This window comes from Cheilinus undulatus, linkage group 15, assembly GCF_018320785.1.
Source record: "Cheilinus undulatus linkage group 15, ASM1832078v1, whole genome shotgun sequence".
Taxonomy (NCBI): Eukaryota; Metazoa; Chordata; class Actinopteri; order Labriformes; family Labridae; genus Cheilinus; species Cheilinus undulatus.
In genome coordinates this window covers 28,216,767-28,242,920 of record NC_054879.1, presented here as the reverse complement: position 1 = coordinate 28,242,920, position 26,154 = coordinate 28,216,767, and the positions used below count along the sequence as shown (strand labels likewise).

Genomic DNA, 26,154 nt, shown 5'->3' with positions numbered 1-26,154 from the left:
GATTTATTTCATAAGATAGAAAGGAGAGGAATTAGTCCTTTAGACTTGCCTATATTGCTGGTGTTTTGCACCATTAAGATAGTGAGGTAGTATATAGTGTTTGCTTCCATCCATCCATTATCTGCAGCCTTATCTAGTTGCTTGGCGATAGAACATTTCTCAGCTGCCACTGGACAAAAGGCAGGGTACACCCTGGACTCATGAAAGTCATAGGACTGGCATAATGGACTAACAACTAGCCACACACACCAACGGGCAATTTAGCATGTTTTTGCACTTGGGAAGAACCCAGTTAGGACCTTTCACACAGAAAGGTCCTGTCTGATAGGGATTCAAACCGGGCACCTTTTTACTGTACTGTGTTTACTAAGCGACAGCGCTTACCTCTGCACTGTGATGCAGCCTGAGTTTGCTTACAATTTTTGATGATGGAAACCAAAGAATGGCTCAATATAAGTGCAACGAAGTTTTACTTTTGTTGCTAAAGCCTGCAGACCCAAAACAGCTGTTGCATGTGGCCGGTAGTTGAAGCTCGCATTGTAAAGTAGTGCCAAACACAGAGGCTTTCTGGGTGAAGAAACACTTCAAAAGTTTTTGGTATTAACTACAATTGAGACAACATTGTTTGTGGCCCATTTTTACTTTAAACTTGCAAAATTAAGCAGAGCAACTGTACCCATCTGTAGGCTGTATAGCCTAGCTTCACCAAGAGCCTTATGCTTAAAGGAAAAATGCAAAGTGAAATCCCTTGAAGTGTCTCCAGGTCAAAGAGAGGCTGAGAAGACAGTCTTGTAGCTATCGGTCATAAATACTGGCAGAATTTTTCATATCTGCCAATACTGATATGCTGATGATATTGTGCATCCTATCGTATCTACAAATTAAGGAATCAGAATCACTATTCAAAGAAAAAACAGTATCTCCACATATCCATAAATCCTACAATAAAACCACAAAAACTATTGGTGCAAAAGTGAGTAACACATTCCATCTAGTTTAATTTAATTTTGATGATCACTGACACTCAAACTTCCTCAGTGAAAAGGCCAAAGAAAATGTAAATAAGCTAATCAAACCACATTTATAATGACTCATTGAGCTGCAGGGATGCCTAAGCATAAAGCAGGAAACAACAGACTAAGTCAGCCTGTTAAACATCTTTTCCCTTCTGTGCTTCTGTCCTGTTTCCACCTGACTGAGAAAACGTGGCTCTGTAGCTGCAGAGGATCATTTCCATAGGCAAACCATAAAGTCATCCCTGGCTGACATTCAAAGCTCACAGGATGAGGTCATAGTCCTGAAACTCCCCCCTGTTTTTCAGCCAATAAAGAGAAGTGACCAGAGGCTGTCAGCCATGATATCCTTAGCAGATCTGTCTATTAAACTCAGGAAATGTCTTTCGCATGATGCACGTCCTCCCATATACCAATCTGAGAACAAAATGTCTTCATATAACCACAAAAACACCCAGCTATGAATATTTATTTACTTTCCCTTTATTCAGGTTAGGAGTTTGGATTTGAAATGAGGTTAGATAAACAAACGCTGACATTTATTTTGACACTGATGTGGTTGTCTACTGGAGTAACATGCAGAGGTTAACTAATGTGTGAGTGAATATCTCAGTCTTCACCATGCGTGTTTAAACACTCATTTTAGTTCTGTGTGTGGTGACACTGTGGCGTATAATGAGCAAGAGTGTGAGGTCAGAGGGTCAGCAAATCATGTTTTTATGCTTTACGCTGCAGTCACCTTCCTCCCTGCAGTATGGATTTCATCACCTGCGGGGGGGGGGGGGGGGGTTACACCATAATACCCCGTACTGGACTGGACTGTGAGGCTGGAGGCTGCAGGATGAGGTTATAATTCTGGATGGTGTGGGTTCATGTGCGTTCACGTGTGACTGAAGGTGATGTAGGTGGCTGAGCAGAAGGCCGGAGAGCAAATCAGCACCTCTGACTGATGGGAAAGGCAGAAAAGAAGGAGCAGAGAAAGGAGTCAGCTCAAAGAAGAAGTAGAAAGAACGATGAAGAGGAGAAACACATGAAACAGTCCAAACTCTAATGCATCATCAGCCAGGACAGCTTGATTAACTTTAACTGCAGGTTGGCCACCCACAAAGCACCATTGTACAACACCAGCAAGTTTGGATGGCTTTGCCATGATCTGAAGGAAGTCCAGGACTAAGCAGACAGAGTCTGTCAAATCATCAGACCTAGTGCAGATATGACTTTGCTAGTAGCCCCATGGTAATTGCAGCCATGGTTAAATGCCTTCATTGTTAAGGCTGATTTATTACATGCTAAGTGAGATTTTTTGTTTCATATTCCAAAGTGAAATCAATTGTTAGGTCTGTTTATTACTAACTTCAATTGGCACTTCTCTTGATAGGTGGCAAATAAGACAAGATGGCACTGGACTGTGGTTTCTCTCTTGCTTGCCTTTGCACTTTTAGAATCTTATGTATCTTGTTATCTATCTTGTACAATCTTGTACATATTGGCTGCAGCATGGGCGAAGTGTCCCAGACTTATCATAAAGCATAAACATTTCAATAAGAAATGTAAAAAAAAAATATTTTAGATATTTTTAATTTTCCAAGCAAATAACCTGAAATATCAAAAAAAAATATTCATGCAAATTCTGGAAAATGTTCTAGCAAAGCCCTCTTAAAATTTCTCAGAACATTCCCTAGAATTTACAATTACATTCCAATCCCAAAGAATTTCTCTGAAATTTCCATGAAAATTCTTACAAATGAAAAGGACGAAAAAAGTTTTAAAAAGCGCCCCTTAAAAATGCAAGGAAAAAGTGATTTAAAGCTAATTTCCCAAAAAATCTCAATTAAACTCATCAAAATATTCAAACATATGCCCTAAATTCAGTCGGAAAATACTTGAAAATTTCCAAGCAAATTTCCTGAAATATCCGACAAGCAACCTCCCCAACATTTTAAGCTATTCAGTTAAACTTTGATGGACATTTTTGACAACTATCTCAAACATTCTGATAGCAAAAATTATTACTTTAATATAGGAAAGCCAAAATGTGATGTCCTTGTGGAGGGTCTTAGGAGGATATGTCAGTCCTGTTATGGACTTGCACCAGTCCAGGGTGTACCAAACCTCTCCTCCAATGACAGCTAGGACTGTCTCCAGCCCCCCTGACCCTAAACTGGATAAGTGGTATAGATAATCAACACACATGAATACTACTGACTGCTAAAACTTTGACGGCAGACTACTAAAAGCTGCTTCTTATTTCTATACAGTCAAGGAGTGAAAAAAGGACTAATACAGTTTTTTGACTATCAGAATCTAAACATGGATCAGCCAGACCAACCATTTAATCTACAAGATATAAATCATTTTACTTTCTCTGAAACTGCCTTAAAAATATTAAAAATTAAGCAGAAAATCCTGCATGCTGAAAGAATTAATCAACACAACACTGCTTCTATCTTTCCTCTCTTTGTAATATTGCCTGAGCCAGATATGTGCTTGGATAAAGAGCAGTGATTCAATAATGAGTACAAAGCTGCCAAAATATTGTTGGCAGACCTGGTGTACCCAATAAAACTGTATTTGTCAGGCTTAAGGGGGTATTATTGTTTTTATGCAACAGTAACTTAGCATGGACAGTAAGAAACATTAATAATTAAAGTCACGTTTCTAAAGTTAATGAAATAACACCACAATAATGATCATGACTGTTCACCTCAACCTGCTGTGAGTCACCTGACCGCTATAATTTCACGTGTCTTCCCTGGTAACCCCCACTGCACCCTCATATCCACATCCGGACTTTAATGAACACCTTAGACACGGGAGTTTCTGACCCAAGCTGACCTCCCCTGGCCTCTCCACCTCCTGATGAGAGCCCAAAGGTCAAAGGTGACGTCTGAGAGTGTCAGGCCCTGGCTCCATAACTCCTGAGACATTCAGCACTCACGCACACCGATCAGACCGAGCGACATTCCCTCAATAGTCTGCCTGTCTTTGCTCTTTCTCTTCACCCACTGACTGAATAAGTGAGTTGTCTTTCTCACTTTCTTCCACACACTCACTGGTCCAAGAGCGCTGACCCATTTAACGGTGTGGAGTGTTTCCTTTAGCACTGGTTTGAATGGTTCAGTTTTACAGTTAAGTGTTTCAGCTCTGCAACAGTAAAAGTGACACCAGCTCCACTCACATCATAAACATGTCAGACAGTTGCACCACTAAAGCTGACAAAAGTTTCAATACAATCTGATATCAAGTGTTTTTAATGGCACAATCTCTATTATTGTCATGATCAGGATAATGAAAAAGGGCCAAAACTTTGGTGCTTAAGGTCTCACAGTCAGTGAAATCACTGCATTTTGACCAGCTGTTTTAAATTGTTTGCAAACTTCCAAAAGGCTGGCACCAATAAAGAAATACTGGGTTTGTGGTTAAAACTGCCCACCTCTAGGGGTTTGTAATGGTCTGTTTCTGACTGGGTTAAAGGAGGAGGAAGAGATCTGTGTGATAGGAAGCTGATGAAAAGCCTGATAGCTCTGGGAGAAGTGAGTGCCTGAGCGCCATCTAAGCCATGAATGAGTGGGGGAGTGTCACCGCTTAGCTCTGGTGTTTGAGACAAATATAAAGCAAAGCAGAGGAAGCAAGTCTAGCAAGTACGTTACAGTTTTCTGTTATTTAATCAGCGTTTATCCATAGAGAGATCGTGCAACTTAGAGCTGACCAGGGAAAGCACAAACTTCCACATCTGCTCAGAGGTTACAGCCAGCCAACTTCTCTTATTTCCTTTATTGTCTCTACATGCCATCACCGTCTTTAATCCCTGCCTCTGAAAATGAAGTGCAAAGTATGAAAAGTTGGATGTCAAGAGAGTCTAGAGATGCTTCCTTTAACAATCTATAAAGTCTACAGTTGCAAAGTGACAAATTTGGGTGCTTTCAAGGGAAGTGGTTTTAAGTTGTACACAGATGATCAAGTGTTTTATTACTCTATGATAGTAACAACCAATAAAACCCTCTTAAAAGCGTCTACAGACTTTCTTTAGCCGAATACAGATGAATCTGAAATGATGGGTCCAATAATCACTTCAATGACAGAAATCCTATCATTTAAAATATGTGACATAAAAAAGTATTATTCAAAGGGTATTTTGACCAATAAACTGTCTTATAAGACTACTTTTAATAAGTTTCTGGCAGCCCTGTCCACAGAATTGGCTGGCCCCTTGACAAGCCTGGCGAATGGGCCCTCTCCAGATGTTCAGATCTGTTCATGACACTTTTTAACCACTTATCATTGCTGTTTTCTGCCACTTTTTCATTTTTACCATTTTATGTCTTTTTTAACCACTCATGGCCCATTTTTTTGTACTTTTTTTCAACAATTTTCTGCCTAGTCTCTTTAACTTTTGCCTTACTTTACCCATATTTGTCCCTACAATGCACATTTTCCCTTTTAACATTTTGCTGCTCTTTAACCACTTTCCCCACTTTTTGCCACTTTCTTTACCGTAAATGCCCCTGGTACCCAAATGTACCCATTAACCCATTTTTTGCTGCTCTTTAACCACTTTTTGCTATTTTTGGTCAATTTTTTTCAACTTTTGCCTTTTTTTTTAACCAGTTCTAACCCATATTTGCTCTTTTTTAACCGCTTTTCGCCATTTTCACTCCCAATTTTGCTCAATTTTTGCCTTTCTTAATCCATATTTGCTGCTTTAACCAACTTTTGCCTCATTAAACCCTTTCTTGGTGTGATGAACCCATTTTGCCCCTCTTTAACCACTTTTTCAACCAATTTTTGCCACTTTTAACCCATTTTTTAGTGTTCAACTTTTTTTTTGCCCCATTTCACTGTCACTTAATTATTTTTCCCTTAAAATTATTCCACTCTACTTTATTCTCTGGTATCCTGACATATGTGCAAATCAGCTCAGACATGAGGGTGACTTTACTGTCCAAATGGTTTAGAAGCCCATCCACATTGTTAACATGCACCACAAAAGGTAATTCTATTTAAAGAAGAGGGCTTCACATTTTGAAAAGGCTATATTGCTCTACAGTGTAAATAAATGAAGTTCATTTTTTTGCTTCTTTGATGATATTGGTTATTACCCAGGTTAAACATAAAATATCCTTATCCCAGATCAACTTTAGAGTGGACCATGATTTTCCTGACCTCCACGAGCCCCCATTTATCCCCCCTTATGGGCGGACTTGGTTTCAGTATCAAAAATTAATGGCAGAAAAAAAGTTTATTGAAGAGTAAACCTGGGTATTAAAGGTAACCATACCAGTACATCTTTCTGAGAAATCTTGCAGGAAAACTCATCCAGTGAGATAAAGCTTTTTGCAGCTGCCACATCTGTAACAGCATCTACTGAGAGAAATAACCTCTCCATAGAGGCCAACAATGATGTCAGGCTCCTTGATTATAAAAGCAGGATCTACAGTGTGTTGTAACTCCTACCTGGACGTGCTTCTGGATCTGGTAAGTGCTTTGCTGATGACCAGAGAAGGAGCTGACTGACGCCTCTGGGCCAGGGTCTTCATCTTCTGCAGAGAGAGAGAGAAGAAGATGCATCAATAAAAAAGGGATTTTTGCAGCATTCTTCTCTGTTTGCATTTGGGTGTTTACAGAAAGTTGCAAAGCCCAAAGTCAGCATGGCTTTGGTCTGGCTTCTGGATGTGGTCAACACAGGAAACACAGTGGAGGATGGAGACTTTGAGAAAAGAAGAAGTGACAGCAGTAAAGATGGAAAAGAGGAAGTGAGATAACTGGTTAAAGATGGCAGCAAAAAAATGTCAGCGGGACATAGAGGGAGGCTGAAGTTGTGAAAGAAGTCGTCTGGCATTGCACATCGTAGACAAGCCCTCATATATTCTGACTGTAATGTGATAGATTGTATGCTCTCTCACTGAAGTATGACAGGAATCCCACAGCTATTTCAATTAAATCCAATCTATTTACAACACACTGCAAACATGTGAGCCCTAAAACATGCTAAAACACTACAGTCATTCAGTGTGGAAAAGGTTGAAAAGGAAAAACCAAAACTATTGAGAAAAACTGAAGAGCCTCCTTTGTGCAGTGACTTATGGGTGACATTCCTCTCAGGCAGAAGTGCTGGAAGAATTTGACTCATGTTAGTCATTCATGGGGCACAAGACTGAGAGCATGGAGTAAAAATGGCACACAAAAGTGACATTTCCGGCCTGGTATTCTTTAGTATGAGCTTTGTTATGACATATACAGAAATATTATTTTATTTTATCACTGCAATTTCAGCCCTTGTGTTACTTTTTTATTAATATTTTGTCCTCTATATTTCTGACACCTATATATATATATATATATATATATATATATATATATATATATATATGTGTGTGTGTGTGTGTGTATATATATATATATATATATATATATATATATATATATGTGTGTGTATATATATATATATATATAGGGGTTAACTGAATAGGTTTGATTCAAATTCTTCTTAGGAGGTTATTATTTTTTTTATTATTTTCTGGTTTCTTATGAGTCTGCATCTATGTGATGCCTTGGACTAATAAAGATAACCTGATTCTTGATTGTCCCTGCTGTCAAAAAGGCCCAAACATTAAAAAAAAGACCAGATAAACTCCAAAATAAACCAAAAGAATATTAGAAATTTTAATACTTAGCTACTTTTTTAATAATGTATTTTAAAAAATGATGAAATCTCTGTTTTTTATGGTCTGGAGTGTCAAAAAGTACAAATAATGCACCAAAATACATCAAGAATTTCATGCAAACTCCTGCATACTGCACAAAAACATACAATGTGCAATTTAAACAGTATGCAGGTAACTGACTTTGGTTTTTGATAGTTTAAAACAAGAAATTACAGAATATTTGGTACCTTAGACTTCTATAGTACTGTGCAGAACTTTAAGCAAAGATTAAGGCTGATACGGTGAGTAAGAAGCCTGTAATCTGTTGAAAAAACAACAAAGTCCACACCCTAAAAGCAGAGTAAGGGGTTAATGTGGGGAGTTAGCAAGGCCTAGAGTTCTTTGTGAGAGGGTAGTATGAGTAGTATGGTTGCCAGTTCACTTTCCAAGCACTGCCAAGGTGCAGTTAAAGAAGCCAGCAAAGCCCCAATCGCTCTGGAGACTTTCATGTGCAGCCCCTCACTCACTGCATGACCACAGCCCCCAGCGTAGATGAATTTATTCCTGGCCTATGTATATGCAGCATGAATGAACCCCCCAGGATTAATACAGACATTAAAACATCTCAAAGACACCTTGGTTGTTGAAATGACTGCCCATGTTGTCAAAAAGGTCAAGAGAATGAATAAATACAAAGAAAAAAAATTTCAAGTGGAAAAGTTGTTATAAACATGCTTTCAACTGATGTGATTTGATTTCTCTACAAATCTCTGAAACAGCTACCTCATTGCATTCTGGGTCAGTTTGATTGTGTTTATGGTTTGTGGAAAACATTTTGGCTTGGATCAGAGTGAGCCTTTTTATTAGTTACATGCAACAAACTGACCCAGTTTTGTCTGCAAAGTCAGCAATTTGTCATCCAAATTACATAAGTGTAATGAACTTCTGTTTTTACTGACATTTTCTGTGCAATCAGGCATGAAACTGACAATAACATTTGCAGGGTGACATAATCGTACTTCCAGAAGGTGAGAAGACATTGATGGGATGCAGCAGCACTTTTCTGAGTGTGGAGTGATTAAAGAACAAAGACTTTTATTGTGATAGTACAAAGACAAGCTCTGGTGTCTCAATTATGCAGAAACCAATCAGGGTGCACGAATCAGTTAAGTTAACTCTGCTATGCAAACAATGAAAAAGGTAAAGGGTACAGAGTAAGATTTTTATAGCAATTGAATGCTGAACTTCTTACGTGAGACCAGGGCAACACTAATACAAGTACTTATATTAGAATTTTGCAATTGTATTGTTTTTAGTTACCAAAACAGCATGCAAACCCTTGCATACTTTCTCAATTGCACAAAAACTTTGGCAATTGTAGTGCCCAACTGTGCCGATGTAGTTGTTCGTTAGTCAGTCTGCAGTAGTTTGCCTGCAAATTTTGGGTTCAACACAATTAACAATATGTTTTTTTTTAAAGCTTTGTGCTTTGCAATACTATTAATCATCAAAATGATAGAGTATTTTAAAACACATTTTATTGTACTGAACGTGCAACTCAGACAGTGTCTTTCACTCTACGCTTTCTGTTTTAATAACACAAACTTTTACATCATTTACAATCATTTTCCTAAAGTTCACTACTTCAGCTGTGTAAATACTGCTTATAATATGTTTTTATATGTTTCCACTGTGACTGGTACTTTTTCTAACACAAGCGCCCTCTGTGGAGCCCCCTGCAAACGTGAGTGGTGCAACCTGCACATCATTGCCAGTCTGCATAATGCTGTGCCTGCTGTCCATGCCATGTATTCATGGGAATCCCCCAAATTACTGTCAAACCTTTATATGTGACTATTGATTTGTTAGTGAGTAATTTAATTGCACCTTTGCTGTCGATCTCTGTGGTGTTGCTTGTTAACCAAAGTTAAGCACGATGATTTGTATGTATTTAAGCATTTCTACAAGGGTGGCTTTAAGAGACCTAACTCACTTCTGTTGCTATCAAAATAAAAAGGTGAAAGTTAATCATATCAGATCTTACATTAATGCTGATGCACCACACTGCTGCTGCTCCTCCACCCCAGCCTCCTCCTTTATCACATAAAAACTTGTTGCCCTCAGTATTGAGATTCATGCTATGGATTCATTGCTTTTGAGCTAATATTATTGTATTCAGAGTCACTGTCATAAATGTATCTATGGGGGGTTCTAGCTAGCTAGCTTCCTAGAAAGTCACAGCATGCTGCTTGACTAACCCAGGCAGCATCCTTTAAGCTGAGCCCTCTCCAGCAAGTAAAACTGTATATCCTTTTTGCAATTAAATGGTAAAATGTATGATGAGTGTTCCTGACTTAAGTGCAAAAACATCTTCTCTGCCAAGACAAGCTTTCAGCGTGACTCTTGCTCTTCATTTCATACAGAAATGTGGTCCAGTTCTGCTTAAACTGTCACTATGACGTAGCTAGATCTGAGCTGCAATAGTGGCAGCCATTGCTATCAGCTTCCAGTACAATTAAACCTGGACCCTACTGCCTCATATTCAAATGGAATTGATTGGTTTGGCACAACGTGTTGTAGATTGGAGCTTTGCAAGATGAATTTGCCTGATGATACACAAGGAGGCTGGCAAATCCATCTGCTTTGAAAGAAACAGCATGAACAACACAGTGGCATATGCTTACTTTGTCAGTAGCACCCAGGCCTCAGTGTTGATTGGTCGGGACTTGTGTGCATCTAGCCAGTCAGATAGTGTTGTGGGTGGGGCATAAAGTGAGACTGGAGAGTGAAAACAAAACCTGAAGGAAGACACACCATGCAGCAGCAAAAGCAGCACACATTTTGCTGATTCCTTTTATCTGTGATCAGTTAAAAAAAAAAAAAAAGCTGAAACAGAGAGGCCAAATGTCCAATTATCAGCCAGATCAATTATCAGTTGACTACTTAATAGACAACAGCAGCTCTCTCTTGCTTGTGGCATTTTTCAGTTAAGTTGGGACAGTCTCTGTAGTGATTTGACAAATATGATAGTGATTCATGCTGAGAAAGCATCAAAAGGCAAAAAATAGTGAAATAAAACAAGACATATTCTTAAAAAATTCCACAATCATAATCTGAACATCCACAGCCAGATATTTCTTGTTAATGGTTTTAAAGCTTAGGTACTTTTCAATAGTACATATCCTAAAAAATGAGGAAATTGTATAATTTTAACATAGTCAAAAGTACTGAAAATGTTGACAACCTTAGCACACACGCCCTATACAAGCTGAACATGTTCCTGTCATGTTCATGTCAAGTACAGCTCAAGGTAAGCTCTCAACACTCCGAGACAAACATCTCAACACAAATAGCTCCACTCCAGGGTGAGGGAGGCATGTGGAAACTCTACATTTACACAGCAGAGCTCCAGTTTCTCTGCTTGCTCTCACACCTCATTCCTCACAAAGCTGAAAAAACTTCCCCAACCAGAGCCAGAGAGCAGCAATAAAAAACATGAGCTTCAATAGTGTTTTCAGGTATTTAGGACAAAAAAAATCACCAGCAGCAAGCCAGAGTCTGGGAAAGGGTTCAATACTTATGAAAACATTATGAAAACAACAGTAACTGTATACCGCAGCCAAAGAGTGATGTATTGGTCTAAAGTAACAGGAGGGAAACACCGCTCCAATACTTGGAGCTGGAGTTTACACTGTGAGAATGTGTGGGTTAGCTTTCTCATTAAACTTCAGTCACTGGGTTTGAAAATTGTGCATCTCACACAGATAAAAGCAACAAAACAGCTGACTTTCATGCTATCAGCGAAAAATTTATCCAAGGACTTCACGCTTACTTTATCGCCTTTACTTTCAAACTTGTGCAACATCCTGCAGCACTTTGGCATCCCTACGCTCACCTTCACGTCTCTCATGCTGCCAGCTGAAGCCTGCAGTTACACCCTTTAAACACGCGCTGGAGGAGGGCACTGTTCACTACAACTTCACAGTCCAGCTGCTGAAGATTCACCTCCTCACTGTATCAGAGCCAAACAGGGTCAAGGACCAAAAGTGAAGGGAGAAATATGAAATAAAAAGCTGCAACAATTTTGACTGCATTTACAGGAATCTCCTGGATGAGAAGCCAATTTGAAAGTAGGATAAATCATTAAAAGTTGCATTAAAAAAACAAATATGAGAGGGAATTCTCTGTGTTTGCCTTTAATCCTCTCTGTCTGATTGACTAATGAATAATTATTATCGGCAAATTTTATCCTTTGGTTTCTTTTTTTTTTATTTTTGCTCTTTTTGACTCCTAAGCTCAATCATTTGCTAATATATTCAACATACGGCAGATAAACTGAAGACTTCAAGCCAAATAAAGCAAATAATTGTGAGTTTTCATTGTATAATTTGTGATTTATCAAACAAGGATCTAAAAATGACAACAAATAGCAGAATTTGTGCACCATAAATCTGTTTTTCAAGGAGGGAAATTCAAAGATAGAGTATTAAAAAGAATATGATGGAAGCAGAATAAACAAAGCAATCAATTACAGCTTGATATTGTTAGTAAAACAGCATGTAAGGACTCAAACCTCAAATCCAGAAGTATTTTTAACAGGAGCATTCCAAAACAAACGCAGACTTTAACGAATATTTAAAAAAGTGGGCCAAATTAGACGTCATGAATTTAATTTCACGGAGACTTTGAACTCGTTACTGTTAATGCAAATCTCAAACTGTGTTGTTGCAGAGTGATTAAAGTGCTATGATTACTTCCAAAAAGTGTGACTGCAATACACCAGTTTATCCTTATTACGCGCAGTGGGGAAACTCTGTGCGTAAAGACGCGCACAGGGTGTCCACACGGATCTCTCCATCAGTGAGCCCCCCAGAGGAAAGGCGTCTCCCAGAGGAGCGTCTCCGGTACCTTCTTGTTGTCGGGGAGCGCTTTGCTGTCTCCCGTCAGAGAGTCGGACCTCTTCTGTCCCATGGTTCCCTGCTGTGGTGACATGATTTCCATCAAGCCAGAATAGATCCACGGACGCGGTATATTCCCATGATACGACAGTAAGTCCAAAGTTTATCCCGCAGAGAGCGAGGCACGAGCCTGAGGAGGATCCATGATGGAGAGAGAGAGAGAGGAGATAAACGTGTCTGCAGCTCCTCGGTCTGTTTCTGTCTGAGCTCTGTTTGCGCTGAGCGCCGAGACTCCGCTCCGCCTCTACTCACTTCAGTGGTGTGACGTCAGCGAGGAGGAAACACGTCACTTCCAACACAAAATAAAACCTGCCTCACTTTGATTTTTGTGTTTGTATGAAGTTTAAAACCACACAAAGGAAGACAACAACTTCAATTTGTAAAAGGCAACAAACTTTAATGGTGTTAAATGTGATACACCAATAAAATAAACGTTTATATCAATTAATTTAAATTCTGCTAGACAAAAATAATCAGTAATAAACATCAGAAATGTGTGATTATGATAATAAATGAATTTATTGCTTATCAGCTGAGATGGGATGGGAATTCATGAGAGTTTTTACTCATTCCCACTCCTTTCTGGACATTTTTTCCCCACACAACTCCATTTTGTAACCCATATTTGCCACTTTCGCCTGATTTTTTTCAAGATTTTTTTTTTTTTTTTGCCAATTTTATCCCATTTTGCAAGTTTTTGACCAATTTTTGCCACTTTATCTGCTTTTCACCCAATTTTGCCACCCCATTGCCTTTTCTAACCCAATGTTGCTGCTTTTATCCCATTTTTGCCTCTTTAAACCTTTTTTTTTTTGCCAAAATTAACACATTTTTACCCCTCTTTACCCCATTCTGACACTTTTCAACCTATGTTTGCCGTTTTTTAACTGCTCTTTACCTTTTGGCTTTAAATAACCTATATTTGCTGCTCTTCATCCACTTTTCACCACTTATTTCCACCAATTCTTGGCACTTAACCTGCTTTGCCAACTTGAGCCTTTATTTTCCAAATATTTGATTATTTTTCTCTTAAAGTTGTTAGTGCATATATCATGGCTTTGCTATGAAGTCTGACATTACTTTCTAAGTGATTTAGTCAAAGTGGCCATCGGCATTATTATGATTACCAATAAAGAGCTAATTTTGTTTAAAGAAAAGGAGTTTTTTAAATACTACACTGTACTGTGTGATAAACAAATAAATACAATTAATTTTATGTTTCTTTGATAAGAGAGGTTATTATTCAGGCTAAATATAAATTATTTTCTTAACTTTACAGTGGACCATGATTTCTTGACCTCTATAAAGTTAAGAATTAATCTGTTATTATGTGTAGAAATTGTGCCGAGAAAAGAATCTTTTTTATAAATTCAGGAATTTTGATTTTGTTTTGAAAACATTGCTAATTTTGCTTTCTTCTGGTGTAATCTGCACAACTTCACAAAGCTCATGTATCTGAAAGCATGCTTTGGCTTAACTCTTGTGAGTCTGTGTGCCTACAAGAGTGAGTGTTTTGATTTGAAGGGCCCATCATGTGTTTTCCTTGTCTGGCCCTTAGTAACGTATAGAAGCCGTCTGTTCCTGTATGACAGGAGTGCGGGTTTCAGAGGGTCTGAGCCAGGTGTAAGAATGTGCTCTGAGGGCCAAGAATAACATGACTGATGAGGAGGAATGTCCACACTATTTTTTCTTCTACATAAGCATGACGCATGACACATTTGGTGTATAGCTACATTTACAGAACACCTCACTGTAGGAAAAGTGCCAGAGAGGGAGGGAGTGTTTTCATTTAAAAATCTGAGGAAAGAGGAGGAGAAATCACCTCCATTACCTCCTTTACAGCTGAACTTTAACTGGTTTGTTGACCATACAGTTTGACTTTAAACATTTAGGTCATAATAGTAATGTTCAATGGCTTAAAGTGAAAAATCATTAAGGAATAAATGAAAATGTATTTGCAAGAAGAGTAAGCCCAGTGAGGAATTAGTAGCAGGAATTTTTGGAGAATGTTGACTCCATATATCCCTGGTTATGGACCCTTAAGTGCACAATTTTTCATCTTATCATCCAATCACAGGCTCCCTGCACACATCAGCTATACCTTCCCTCAGCAAAAGCACTACATCAAGTTCAAGGTTTTTTTGTTGTTAAGTTGGTGCATAAATGTCGATGACAAAATGGCTAAACCCCCAAAAAAGGGAATACTTTACAGCTAGAACAAAAGGGGAAGCAGCAAGAATGGGATTTAAGGCGTTCATGCTGTGCTGTCTAGAGTATCTCACAGGCCACAGAGGTGAGCATCCCTGAACACAGCATACTGCTGTAGAGATGCACCAGAAGGCCATGCTAGCAAAAGGTGCATGCAACGCTGTCACGTTTTTTGAGACATCTGCAACAAAAAAAAATGACAAAATTGCAGCATGAGAGAAGCTTCATACCAGATACACCTGATGCAGGTGCAGCACACAAAAAGCGATCGTGATGTGTTTGACACACATGACAAGATTATTTTCCGCAGCAGCCTTTAGTCTCCTCTGCACAAACACAAAGGTATGCAACAATTGTTCCATCTTATCTGTCCCCTGAACAGTGGCATGCATGTCATGATAACAGCATTGATAAAGCTCCTCCACCTCCTTTCATCAAGTTGCATGAATCAACTGTCTTCAGAGCTGCTGCAAATTCATCATCCTCTCATCAGAGGTCCAGAGAGGCCGAGCTTGTATTCTTTAACCTAAAATTGCTCTTCATGTTTTCTAGATTTAGGGGTGAAATGACTGCTTTAGTTTCCTGCAGTTGGTCCAGAGTAGCCAGTCTGGAGACTAAAGGGAGGGTGTGTCAGAAATGTGGTTGGGAACGCCGCTGGTTGACCACGTCTGCTGCTGCATGGCTCTGTTTTTGTTTGTACCTCCATCATTGTTCCACTCTGTCACTGCAAGACGCCAGACTGCAACAATAAAAAGTCTGACTCGTAGTGATTTTTCTTTTGGTATCCATGGTAAAGCAACACGTTACTCCAAGATAAACAACAATAAAACATTTCTTCAACCTACAACTCCCAAAATAGACCACACAATCTTTGATTCTCAGAAAGCAGGATCTATGACAAGGAGATGTGAATTATATGTCACTGGATCAGACGCCAGATTAAAAATACAGTTTGTATCAATTCAGCTACATCCATATCTATGAGATTTTTTTTCAAATAAAACCAAAATGAGTGAATTAAACTTGAATGGGAATGGTGTGCCATTTACTGTGAATACAAGGGGATACTTTCATGACCCAGAGTACACGGAGGAGCAACTTCTATTGATGGAGACTTGGTGGGAGAGAAGCTTCAGTGAAAACTGGAGAGGAAGTTACCTGCTGGTGTAGGTGTGCAAACTGTGGACCCACAGTCAGTAGTCACAGCAAAGCAGCTTACAGAGACCTGCAGCTTGCATCACTCTCCATCTGGAGTTCCCTGACTTACTGAACATTGGTGTTTATCGTCTAATTTACACAAAGCAACTGTACCCGTCTGTAGCACTGTATGGGCTCTTTGTGGTTACGCAGTTCTGATAATGCATGATTGTCTGTTGAGTGTCAGGTAGAAGGGAACTGCCATAAGGAATCAATGGGAATGGAGGAAATTTATGGCCCTTTTCCACCGGCCCATCTTAGCCCTACTCTACTCAACTTGGCTCGACTCTACTCGATTTGTGTTGCGTTTCCACGAGTGCGGTACCTCGTAACAGATACTATTTTTTAGTACCTGCTCTGCTCTGGTTCCAAGGGAGCTGAGTCGATACTAAAAGGTGACGTCGACTGACTGCCGGCCACTGATTGGTCTTTGGTGTTTGTGTTGCATACAAAATGACGTGAACGCAGTTTCACGCAGCTGTGTTATGACGACCCCGCCCACCGTGAGTAGGTACTAGGGCTGGTGGAAAAGGTACCCAAACCGAGTAGAGTCGAGTAGAGTAGAGCCGAATCAAGTCGAGTAGAGCTGGAACTGTGTAGTGGAAAAGCACCATTAGTACCTCAAAGCGCTGCAATCATCATCAGGAAACTTCTACATACATTGAGTACAATCCCTATACTGTATAAAACAATGATTTTTTTCAATAATTCAAGGAATTCACCCCAGACCCCTCTCTGATTTAATCTGACTCACTGTGATTTAATCAACTCTGTATTGTTGTGAAACACAAGACCAGTTCTCTAACATCTGGGCTACCAGGTTACCCACCCTGACAAAAAGTATTATTCTGCTTTTTAATAGTTAAACTGTTTAGAATGACAAATATCACCATACATATTGATAGAATACAGGCATTAGATGTGTCAGAAATAATCAAATTTGGGCCTTCATTACCAAAAGAATTCTTTTACCCCATACTATTTGGCATTTCATAAACAGTTCATTGAAACAGAAAATTGCATCCTTGTTCTGGTGTACTGACAAAATCTCATGCCTTTCATTTTTGACCATTTGCTGTGAAAAAAAGTGGTATTAGTTTTGTAGGGGTCAGGACTTAGTAAGGTCATAAAAAGTCTTGAATTTGTTTTTTAAAAGTATGTAGGAACCCTGCAAAAAGGTGCTTGTTTGGGAGCCAAACAACCAGCTCTGCTGAACTGAGCCAAATGATCTTAAAGAGAAGGATTTCCCATCACAACAAGCAAGACTGGACCAACATCAGCTGAAGAAACACGGGTAAGATCAGTTTGATGTTCTAAAACATGACAAAACTGTGCTGGACCAATCCAGGTCACTTTGTGGAAACAGACCATACAGTTGTCCAGGCTTCAGATACAGCTTTTTAATTCATGCCTGCTGCTGTTTCACTGTTGTCTTTTCACAGTTTTTTTTTTTTTTTGCCTAAATATTTCACTACTTTAATACAAAAGTAGCTTAATAATGTAGAATGGTTTGGCACTTGGCATTTACAGCTTAAACATGGCCTTTTTGGTGGCATTCCTCTATGCAGAAATCACTACTTGCCCACAAAGGTGAGTCCTGGGCTGCTGTGTAACGTCATCTGCAAAGAACCTATAGTGTAGCTATCAGCAGAGAATTATGGGAGGTTCTTGGGAAATTTAACAAAACAGGAGGTTTCCTAAGTATGAGAGAAACTTTGGAAAAACAGGTGAGTTGTCAGGTATGATTATGTTGTGTGTGATGTAGCAGGTCAACTGGAAGGAGGTCAAATAAAGAGGACATATCATCTACTGCTCCAATTATTTGTGCATTTATCTAAACTGAATGTAAAATGTTATAAAGTCAGGTAATTCTTATGCAAGACACTACAAAGTTTATCTCTCTGTGGAAACTGTCCTGTATTTTAAGTTTCTCCTCTTGTCTGAAAAGCTTTTTGTCTTTGTCACACCTGGAGAGAAAGAAAGCGAATGGACCTGAGCGTCAGATAGTGGATGGCTGAGATAGAGAGTATGAGAGTCCCAAGCAAGACAGGAGTGTACTCTGGGGCTTACAGTTTCACTTTGCTCAGTAGACAAATAAAGGAAAGCACCTTCACTCAGAAAAGCGGAGTATCTATTTAGAGCACTTCCCTCCCCTCTCCTCTGAAAACAAACACACGAGAGAGTTTTCAGAGCGGCCACAGAAACATGATGAGCCGTTTTGGATAAATGGAATGAACTTGAGGAAAAGAGGGATGTGTGATGGATTACAGAGATGCTTCAAACAGACGGGAAAATTTTCTGTGACCCAAAACAGCGTCCGCCACCACCCCTGGAACGACGCCTCCTCCGCCACCACTGCTGCCGCCGCTGCTGCTTCTTTAAGAAACCAGACTTCTGGGTTTCCTTCTAAATATAAAGACCCTCTGTTTCCCTTTTTCCCTGAGCAGCAGAGGTTTCCTGGTGACAAATGTTTGAGGTATGGCTGTAATTCTGGAAAAATGACGAGTGGTTGGAAAATGTTTTGGGGAATTAATTTTTGGGGCAAACTTTGGCGCCATATAAGTCAGGTTGTGTAATTCTATGGTGTATTATTACTCCTGGAATGACTAATATACTTCTGTATGGTTTGCTGTTTTTGTATCTGTACCTTTAAAGAACCACCAAAGGGAAAAGTTGTATGTTACTGTGTCAGGTTATACTCATGATAACCACTCAATCAAAGCAAAGCCACATTCATCAGGGATGTGTAGATGTAAGCCTGCAAAGAGGACTGAGGGCTGGCTGTGCCTGAACTGTTGACATCAGCTCTGCTCATATACCTGCTGACTCTGTGATCTCAATTCTGATGGTTTCCTGAGTGTCTGGTCTCGACTAGACTACTCTAAGAAATGAAATGTTTCAGGTGTATAAGTCAGTTACGTCAACCAGTCCTACAAAAGTGGGTTACATGAATAAGAAAGTACCAGACAATTTATTACGACTATATGCTGTTAAATACAACCAACCCCATGTCGGCTGAGAGGTTGTTTGCAATCAAATGATTCTGAAGGCCTGATGGGGGACAGGAAGTAGGGGAAAGCCGTTAGGACTGAATGGGACCAGGGGAACGTCAAGAGGGGTCTCTTTCAGAATGGAAATACATGCTGAAACTTAAAAATACAACATAAAATTGGATCAAACTTCCAGTTAAAGTTAGGGTAAGGGTTAAGGTAATGGTAGGTTACCAGAAATCAAAAGTTAAAAACCAGATTATAAAACATTTAATAAAGCTGAACAGTCTGCTCACAGGAAAAAGAGCTCATCCTCAGTGAAAACATTCTAACCCAACTAGTGTAGCTCTGGAAGCTCTGTGAGCTACATAGCTAATGAAGCTGTGTAGCTAATGTAGCTAAAGCTAAACTCACAAAGCGGCTATATAAGCTATGTATCTATGTTCTCGTCATAGCTACATTAGCTTGTGGTACCTTTGTTAAAGCTTACATTGCTAAAGCTAACTTAGCAAAATTGGCAAATATAGTAAGAGAATTACTCATCTCATGTAGCTACATTAGCTTTAGCTATAGCTAACAAGGCTAAAGCAAACCACCGTTTGTGTAACTACTTCTACAATGTGTCTTTTCATTATTTAATCTTAGTTAGACCACTGACCTTTTTCTTGGTATATTCATGACATGTTGCTTGGTCTAGTGCGGTGTTTCCCAACCTTTTTTCCTTAAGGCCCCACCTACTCGCGTCTAAGAAACCTAAGCCCCCCTTGGACCCACTCGTAAAAAGTACACATAATTTGTTATTGTTTTCATTGACAAAATTCCAACATAACAGGCCTACACAGACTTGTTCTTGATGAAAGATCTGTGACCAAACAATCCATTATAACAACAGTGTATTAGGGCCACTTTAGGAAAAAAGAAAGGCTAATTAAAAGAAAATCATTCATGTTTAAAAAGTTAATCTATAAGAAAAAAAGACATTTTTATTGCTTCAAAAGCGCTATATGTGCCTGAACCCTAACCTTGCAAAGCAGATGGATACACCCATTTCGTGTTTCTCACTGGTGAATCCATCTTGCAAAGCTCCCGTCTGAACCGTTTAGGCCTGGTTAGAAAGTGACAGGACCAGTCAGCGTGTAGGGGCAGTACTTTCTGACGCAGCGGAGTCGTGACCTAAGCAAGCAAAAGTCTAAGTCCCAAAAGTCAAAATCTGACCACTGTTTTCAATTTTTTTTGTACCCAAATTTCGACCTTTTTGATCAGAAATCAACAGATTCTCCTTTCATTTTAATCTTTTAGGTTGGCCCCCATACGCTGCCTTGTTTTTTTAATGAACATCTAATTTTGACAACATCAGAGCAGGCAGGACCCCCCCCCCCCCCAGATCTTTGGCACTGCCCCTGGTCTAGTGTATATTAACATTGTGGTTATTTAACTGCCAGACCTTGTTTATGGATAAAGATAACTTTAAAAAAATGAAACCATGCACTGGCAAATTGCAGCCCTGCTGATCTGAGATATACGGTGTCTTGGATGAACAGTCTTTGAGAGTGGCCATCTGAGATGCACGACTGTTTTGGTCACCTGAACACTGCAATTATCATCAGAAAATTGCTAGATACATTGGCTATGATGCCAACTTTAAAGTGATTCTTTTCCACAGTTTAACTTACCTGGCGTGGAGGCGATCAACATTACAATCTACTCGGGTCCTGCAGATGCTTGTAGCGTCATCTAGTTGGATGAAGGGACAAAAGTCTAGAGTAGTCTAGCTAACTAGCTAAGATGTTAGCTCAGCCCCTTCAACAAATAAAAATATTCCTCATTTTGTCCCAAACATGCCTTATTTAACCTTGCAAAGCAGATGGATACGCCCATTTCTGTGTTTCTCACTGGCGAATCCATCTTGCAAAGCTCCCATCTGAACCGTTTGGGCCCAGCTAGAAAGTGAAAGGACCAATCAGCAATGAGGGGCAGTACTTTTGGGTGTGACGGAGTCGTGATGTAAGCAAACAGCAATAAGAGGCTGGTGCAATCATGGCGGAAGACATTAGCATGGATGCTGCTAAAGTGCCAGTTTCATCAGAACTTGACGACATTTCTTTGTTAAAATAAGAACAAAGAACAGCATTGAGTTGTTTTCTTTAAAAAAAAATCATGTACTGACATGTCTACAGTCGCCATGATTCGAGTTATACAGGTCTAATGGAGTTTACTCCTTCGACAGGGGTGCAGGTACAGCTCGCTGGTGACTACTTCCCCTGTTTTGTTGCTCTTATTAGCCCGGAAAGATGTGACAGAACCTTCATGCAATCACCCTCAGAGTTTTTTTTCGAAGGCTCTGCCCTTTCCCAAATGCTGTGTATGAGTGGTTTTCCAGATGAATGTGGGAAACAAATCCATTTGGCATGCCAGGTTAACTTTTATTTGAAGTGGTGCAGAACAATTGCAGCAGAAGAGCATTGCAGAGACTGCAGTGACTCCTATGCAGTAGATCCATTACATGTAGCAACTGAGCTATTCACAGGCTTTAACAACAAAATGTTAAGCAGTCTGAATTGCAAACATTTGGAGTATACTGTTCCAAACATAAGGAGCTCAAAAAAATGGGTGAAAGTGAATATTTGCCCTTATTCCATCCATCATCTGTTTACTCCTCAGCGATTTACAGATTTTTCCTTTAAGCACTCTGAGTCAAACATCAGGGTAGGTTACACAGAACAAGGAGGCGGAAATTTAAGCGCCACTCTCTCCCACCGTCAGCGTGCCTCTGCCTCTCTCAGTTTGTCTAAACATTGTGGCCGAGGAGGATCAGGTTGAGGAGACAGACGGAGGTGAAGCAGACTGAGACAAAGCCTGTGGTGAGAGGGAGGGATGCAGGTGGAGGAGCAGGAGAGAGGACATCGTGAGTTAGGATGGAAATAATGACTTAGGTAGACGCAAAATCTGCCTCCAAGAAACCCTGAAAAAATTAAACTACCCACACAGCCTGCATTTCCTCACATATAGCTCTGCTTAAACATCATGATTTCCTGAAAATTGTACAATATATGTTTGTTTTCTTTGTTTTTAACCCAAACTGAGAAGTTTTCCTTTGGTTTTTGTTTGACTGATTCAGCTTGTAGCTGCTAAATTACAACCAGAGCTTCTTAATTAAAGCTTTGTGACTTAAAAGGAGACAGTTTTGGGAAAGTTTATATAATCTGTCATCCTGTTTTGTAAGAGAGTAGAACTAAAGTTATTTCCAGTAACTGTAATTAGAAAACATATTGTCTTTCTTCAGCTGTTTTTAGGGACAAAAGAGCTGAATGTGCATCTGTTTTCTAAAAATGCTTACATTCAGCTAATTTGTTTGCATAAATATGGATGTTTAGGACATATAATTGGTATTTCTGAGAAAGTTTATGAGACTCAGGAAGTTTGGGAGTTATAGAGTGATAGTAGGAAGACATTTAAGGTGAAGGACTCTGACATCAGAGTCAACAGTTGGCAACAAGCTATTAAGTTTGCAAAAGAAAGTGGTCCTTTTATTTTTTTAATACAGGGGTTATTTGACTGACAAAAATACAAATTAGGAAAAGCTCATAATTGGGGAACAAGTGGGATGAAAAAGGCCCTAGCATCCCAAAAAAGTAGGGACAGGGCCATGTGTACCACTGTGTAGCATCCTCTTCTCTTTCAACAACAGTCTGTGATCAATTGGGATCTGAGGAGACCAGTTTCAGGAGTTTTGGGAGAGGAAAATTCATTCTTGTCTGATGTAAGGTTCTAGCTGCTCAAAAGTCCAGGTTCTTTGCTGGATTTTTATTTCACAATGTGCCAAATCTTTTCTGTTAGTGAGAGGTCTGGACTGCAAGCAGGCCAGTTAAGTACCTGGACTCTTCTACTGTAAAACCATGCTGTTGTGGTGGATGTGGATAAGCACTGTCTTGCTAAAATATGCAAGGACCTCCCTGAAAGAGATGCTGTCTGGATGGGAGCATATGTTGCTCTAAAGCCTCTATCTACTTTTCAGCATTGATAGTGCTTTTGCAGATGTGTAAGCTGCCCACGCCATAGGCAGTAGCGCGACCCCATACCAGCAGAGATGTAGGCTTTTAAACTCTATGTTGATGACAAGCTGGATGGCCACTCTCTTCTTTAGTCGACAGAACACTGCATCCATGGTTTCCAAAAATAATTTCAAAGTTTGATTCATCTGACCACAGAACAGTTTTCCATTTTGCCTTCACCATTTTAAATGGAGCAGACGGCGGTGTTTCTGGAATGTGTTCACATATGGCTTCTTCTTTGCATGATGCAGCTTTAACTTGCATTTGTGGATGGCATGCTGGACTGTGTTGATAGACAGTGATTTCTGGAAGTGTTCCTGAGCCAATGCAGTGATTTCCAGTACAGAATAATACCTGTTTTTAATGAAAATGGATTTCTCCAGACTCTCTGAATCTTTTGATGATGTTATGTACTGTAAATGGTGGAATAATCACATCTTTTTCACGTTTAATGCATCAAGCCCTCAGCTATTTTTTTTTTTCAACCATTTTGTCTTGTCTGGACATACTGTCTTAAAGAGCCTGCAGATCATTAACCCTGTGGTGCACTCCTCAAAAAACTGACATATTTAAAAAAAAGTCCTTTTTTTGCACTGGCTGTTTTTGAGTCATTATTCTGAGCAGTTCAAGTCTGCAGGGACACAGAGGGACACATCACAGACTCACTCACTCTCTCTCTATTATGAGCTATCCCAGCTTATAAGGAACAGCAAGCCATTGGTTGTCACAGCCCATCCCAGAGCACTGTGGGATACGATATGGTGGTTAGTATTCAAACCTAGCAGCAAAAATGATCAAAATGGATTAAAAGACTTTCAGTTTTACTGGACAAGGGCCTATTATACAATGGCTGTCACAGTTGCAAATGCTCCTCCAGCTGTTTTGCAGAAGTACTTTTCCAGCTTTTTGTTGCCCTGTCCCTACTTTTTTGACATGTGTCGCTGCCATCAAATTCAAACTGAGCTAATATTTTTTTCATGAAGTGGTAAAATGCCTCTGGTTTAACATCTGATATGATGTTTTTGTCCGATTGTGAAAAAAAATTGGGGTTTATGAGATTTGTAAATCACTGCATTTTGTTTTTCTTTACATTTACAGCGCCCCAACTTTTTCGGAATTGGGGGTGTAGTTGAATGTTGCTGAGTAAAGACATAAAGTGACCCCTTTATAAGCATTTACTGACACTTGTACTCCTTCATTAGCCCCACCCGTCTGAGACAGACAGAAAAACAAACAGACAGATAGGCTATCTTCAGTCAGTCAGACGGAGAGACAGAAATCAGAGAAACAGACGGTCTGAGCCTCGCTGCTCGCCGTTACATCTGCTCTCCTGGTGGGCACACAACCTCACATACACAACCACACACGCTCACACAGACCCCTCCTCCATCCTTCGGACCCCCTAACCTTGTTAATCTGATTAGCTCAGTGCCCCCACAGTGAGCGATGCTATTGAAACACTGAGATGTACGTGTTTGTGCTCCAGCGTTGTTGTTGTTGTCGTATCCTGACTGTGTGTCACTGTGTCAAATCTGCAGCAGAGTGTGACTGAGCCATACGGTTCTGTTTGGCTTTAATATCACATTTCATACTTGAGAGAAGATACAGCAGACACGAAAATAAACAACGATCCACAACACAAACTCCAGATGGTTCTCAGTGTTTCACATCCAAATTTAATCCTCTGTGTTTACACAGAATTTTATGTACTGTATGTTTATTGTTTAAATGATAAAAATATGAAATCAGTTTTGTTATGCTTATACAAAAGGGTTTTTTATATGAGCTCTCTGAGTTTGCCTCTGGATTCTTGTCCATAAATTCAAACGTGTGTGTTTTATGCCTCTATATATTGATGTCTGTTTGTTTGGGTGTGTGCTTGGACACAACAAGTCATGTGAAGGATGCAGTGGGACAGGCCAGGTTATTTGCCCCAGGGGCTGATGGGACAGTTCAGTTTCAGCAGAGAGTCCGTGTCAGCAGCAGTTTAAACCAAAACAGGTTTCCATGTGGAAGCAGCAGGGGTTCTATGTGAGCACTGGAGTCTCTATTGCTGCCCGGTTTTTAAACTTTTGATGGCAAGAGAGGAGAAATAACATCCATCAAAAGGTATTTTTTAGTGGTTTAAAATTTTACAGAATAAAAGCCATTATTCAAAAATGTGTCAATATAAGCGCCAATACAGCTAATGATTGTTCTTGCACTGCCACATTCCCAACAAACAGTAAAAGTGAGAAAGAAGCTCATTTGGAGTGTCACGAACTCTCAGCAAACAAGCTGGTCAAGATATGCAAATGAGCCACGTTTACATCTGAATCTCACACTGCCTGTCATGTTGGAGGAAACTCAGCCTATCTGAATAAAAATCAAACTAGATAAAGATCTTTTAAAGAAACGTAAGAATACAATTTTGCATTACTAGAAATTCAGACCATATATTTGGTCGTAATATTTTCAATTTACATTATTATCCGGACATGTTTGGTAAATTTGTCTTAGAACAAAGAGAATTAAACTCAGAAATATTTTATTATCACCAGGGGGAGGTTTGGTGGTGTCATGGCTGTTCTTCACAATAAAAGAGTAGAAAATAAAGAAATATAAAAAGGAAAATTAACTGTAAAAGAGAAATGAGTAACGTATAAAGCAAAGAATACAAAAAAGATAATGATAAAGCAATAAATAAAGCAATATGTGGTGGAAAAACACCCTATCATCCAGTGCTGATAATGTACATGGCCAATACAGCTGCACATTTAAACAGGCATAAAACCTTCATTTAATTTAGGTCAGCCATATTAATATAAAATACAAGTTACATTAATATAAGTGAGGGAAAATTACTGTCAAATTTAAATGATATTCATCAAACATGTGCTAAGTTAAAAAAAAAACAAAAAAAAAACAAAAACAAAAGAAGAAAACAGAAGTTGTTAAACTGTCGTCACTTCCTGTTAGAGCAAAATGCCAGTGTGTGACAAATACAAGTATTTTTTTGGCACTGTCAGGTGAATTTGATCAATTTTCCCATACCTAACAGTGTTTTTGTTCTGTAAATGTAATAAATAAAACCCCTTTTTTTCTGCTTGTTC

The 26,154-nt window shown here is 39.4% G+C and overlaps 1 protein-coding gene across 3 annotated transcripts in view; it reads right to left on the bottom strand.

Moving 5' to 3' along the window:
• arhgap20 (Rho GTPase activating protein 20) overlaps nt 1-26,154 on the bottom strand; it is a 108,635-nt gene that overhangs the window by 47,822 nt on the left and 34,659 nt on the right. Inside the window, exons 1-2 of one of the 3 annotated variants that reach the window (XM_041807032.1) lie at nt 12,566-12,816; nt 6,468-6,553 (exon numbers count right to left, since the gene is read on the bottom strand). In XM_041807032.1, the coding sequence (XP_041662966.1) occupies nt 6,468-6,553; nt 12,566-12,658 (179 nt within the window). In that variant the 5' untranslated portion in view covers nt 12,659-12,816. Of the gene's footprint in view, nt 1-6,467; nt 6,554-12,230; nt 12,367-12,565; nt 12,817-26,154 lie in introns of those variants that run through there. The other 2 variants (XM_041807033.1, XM_041807031.1) reach the window with 2 other exon arrangements.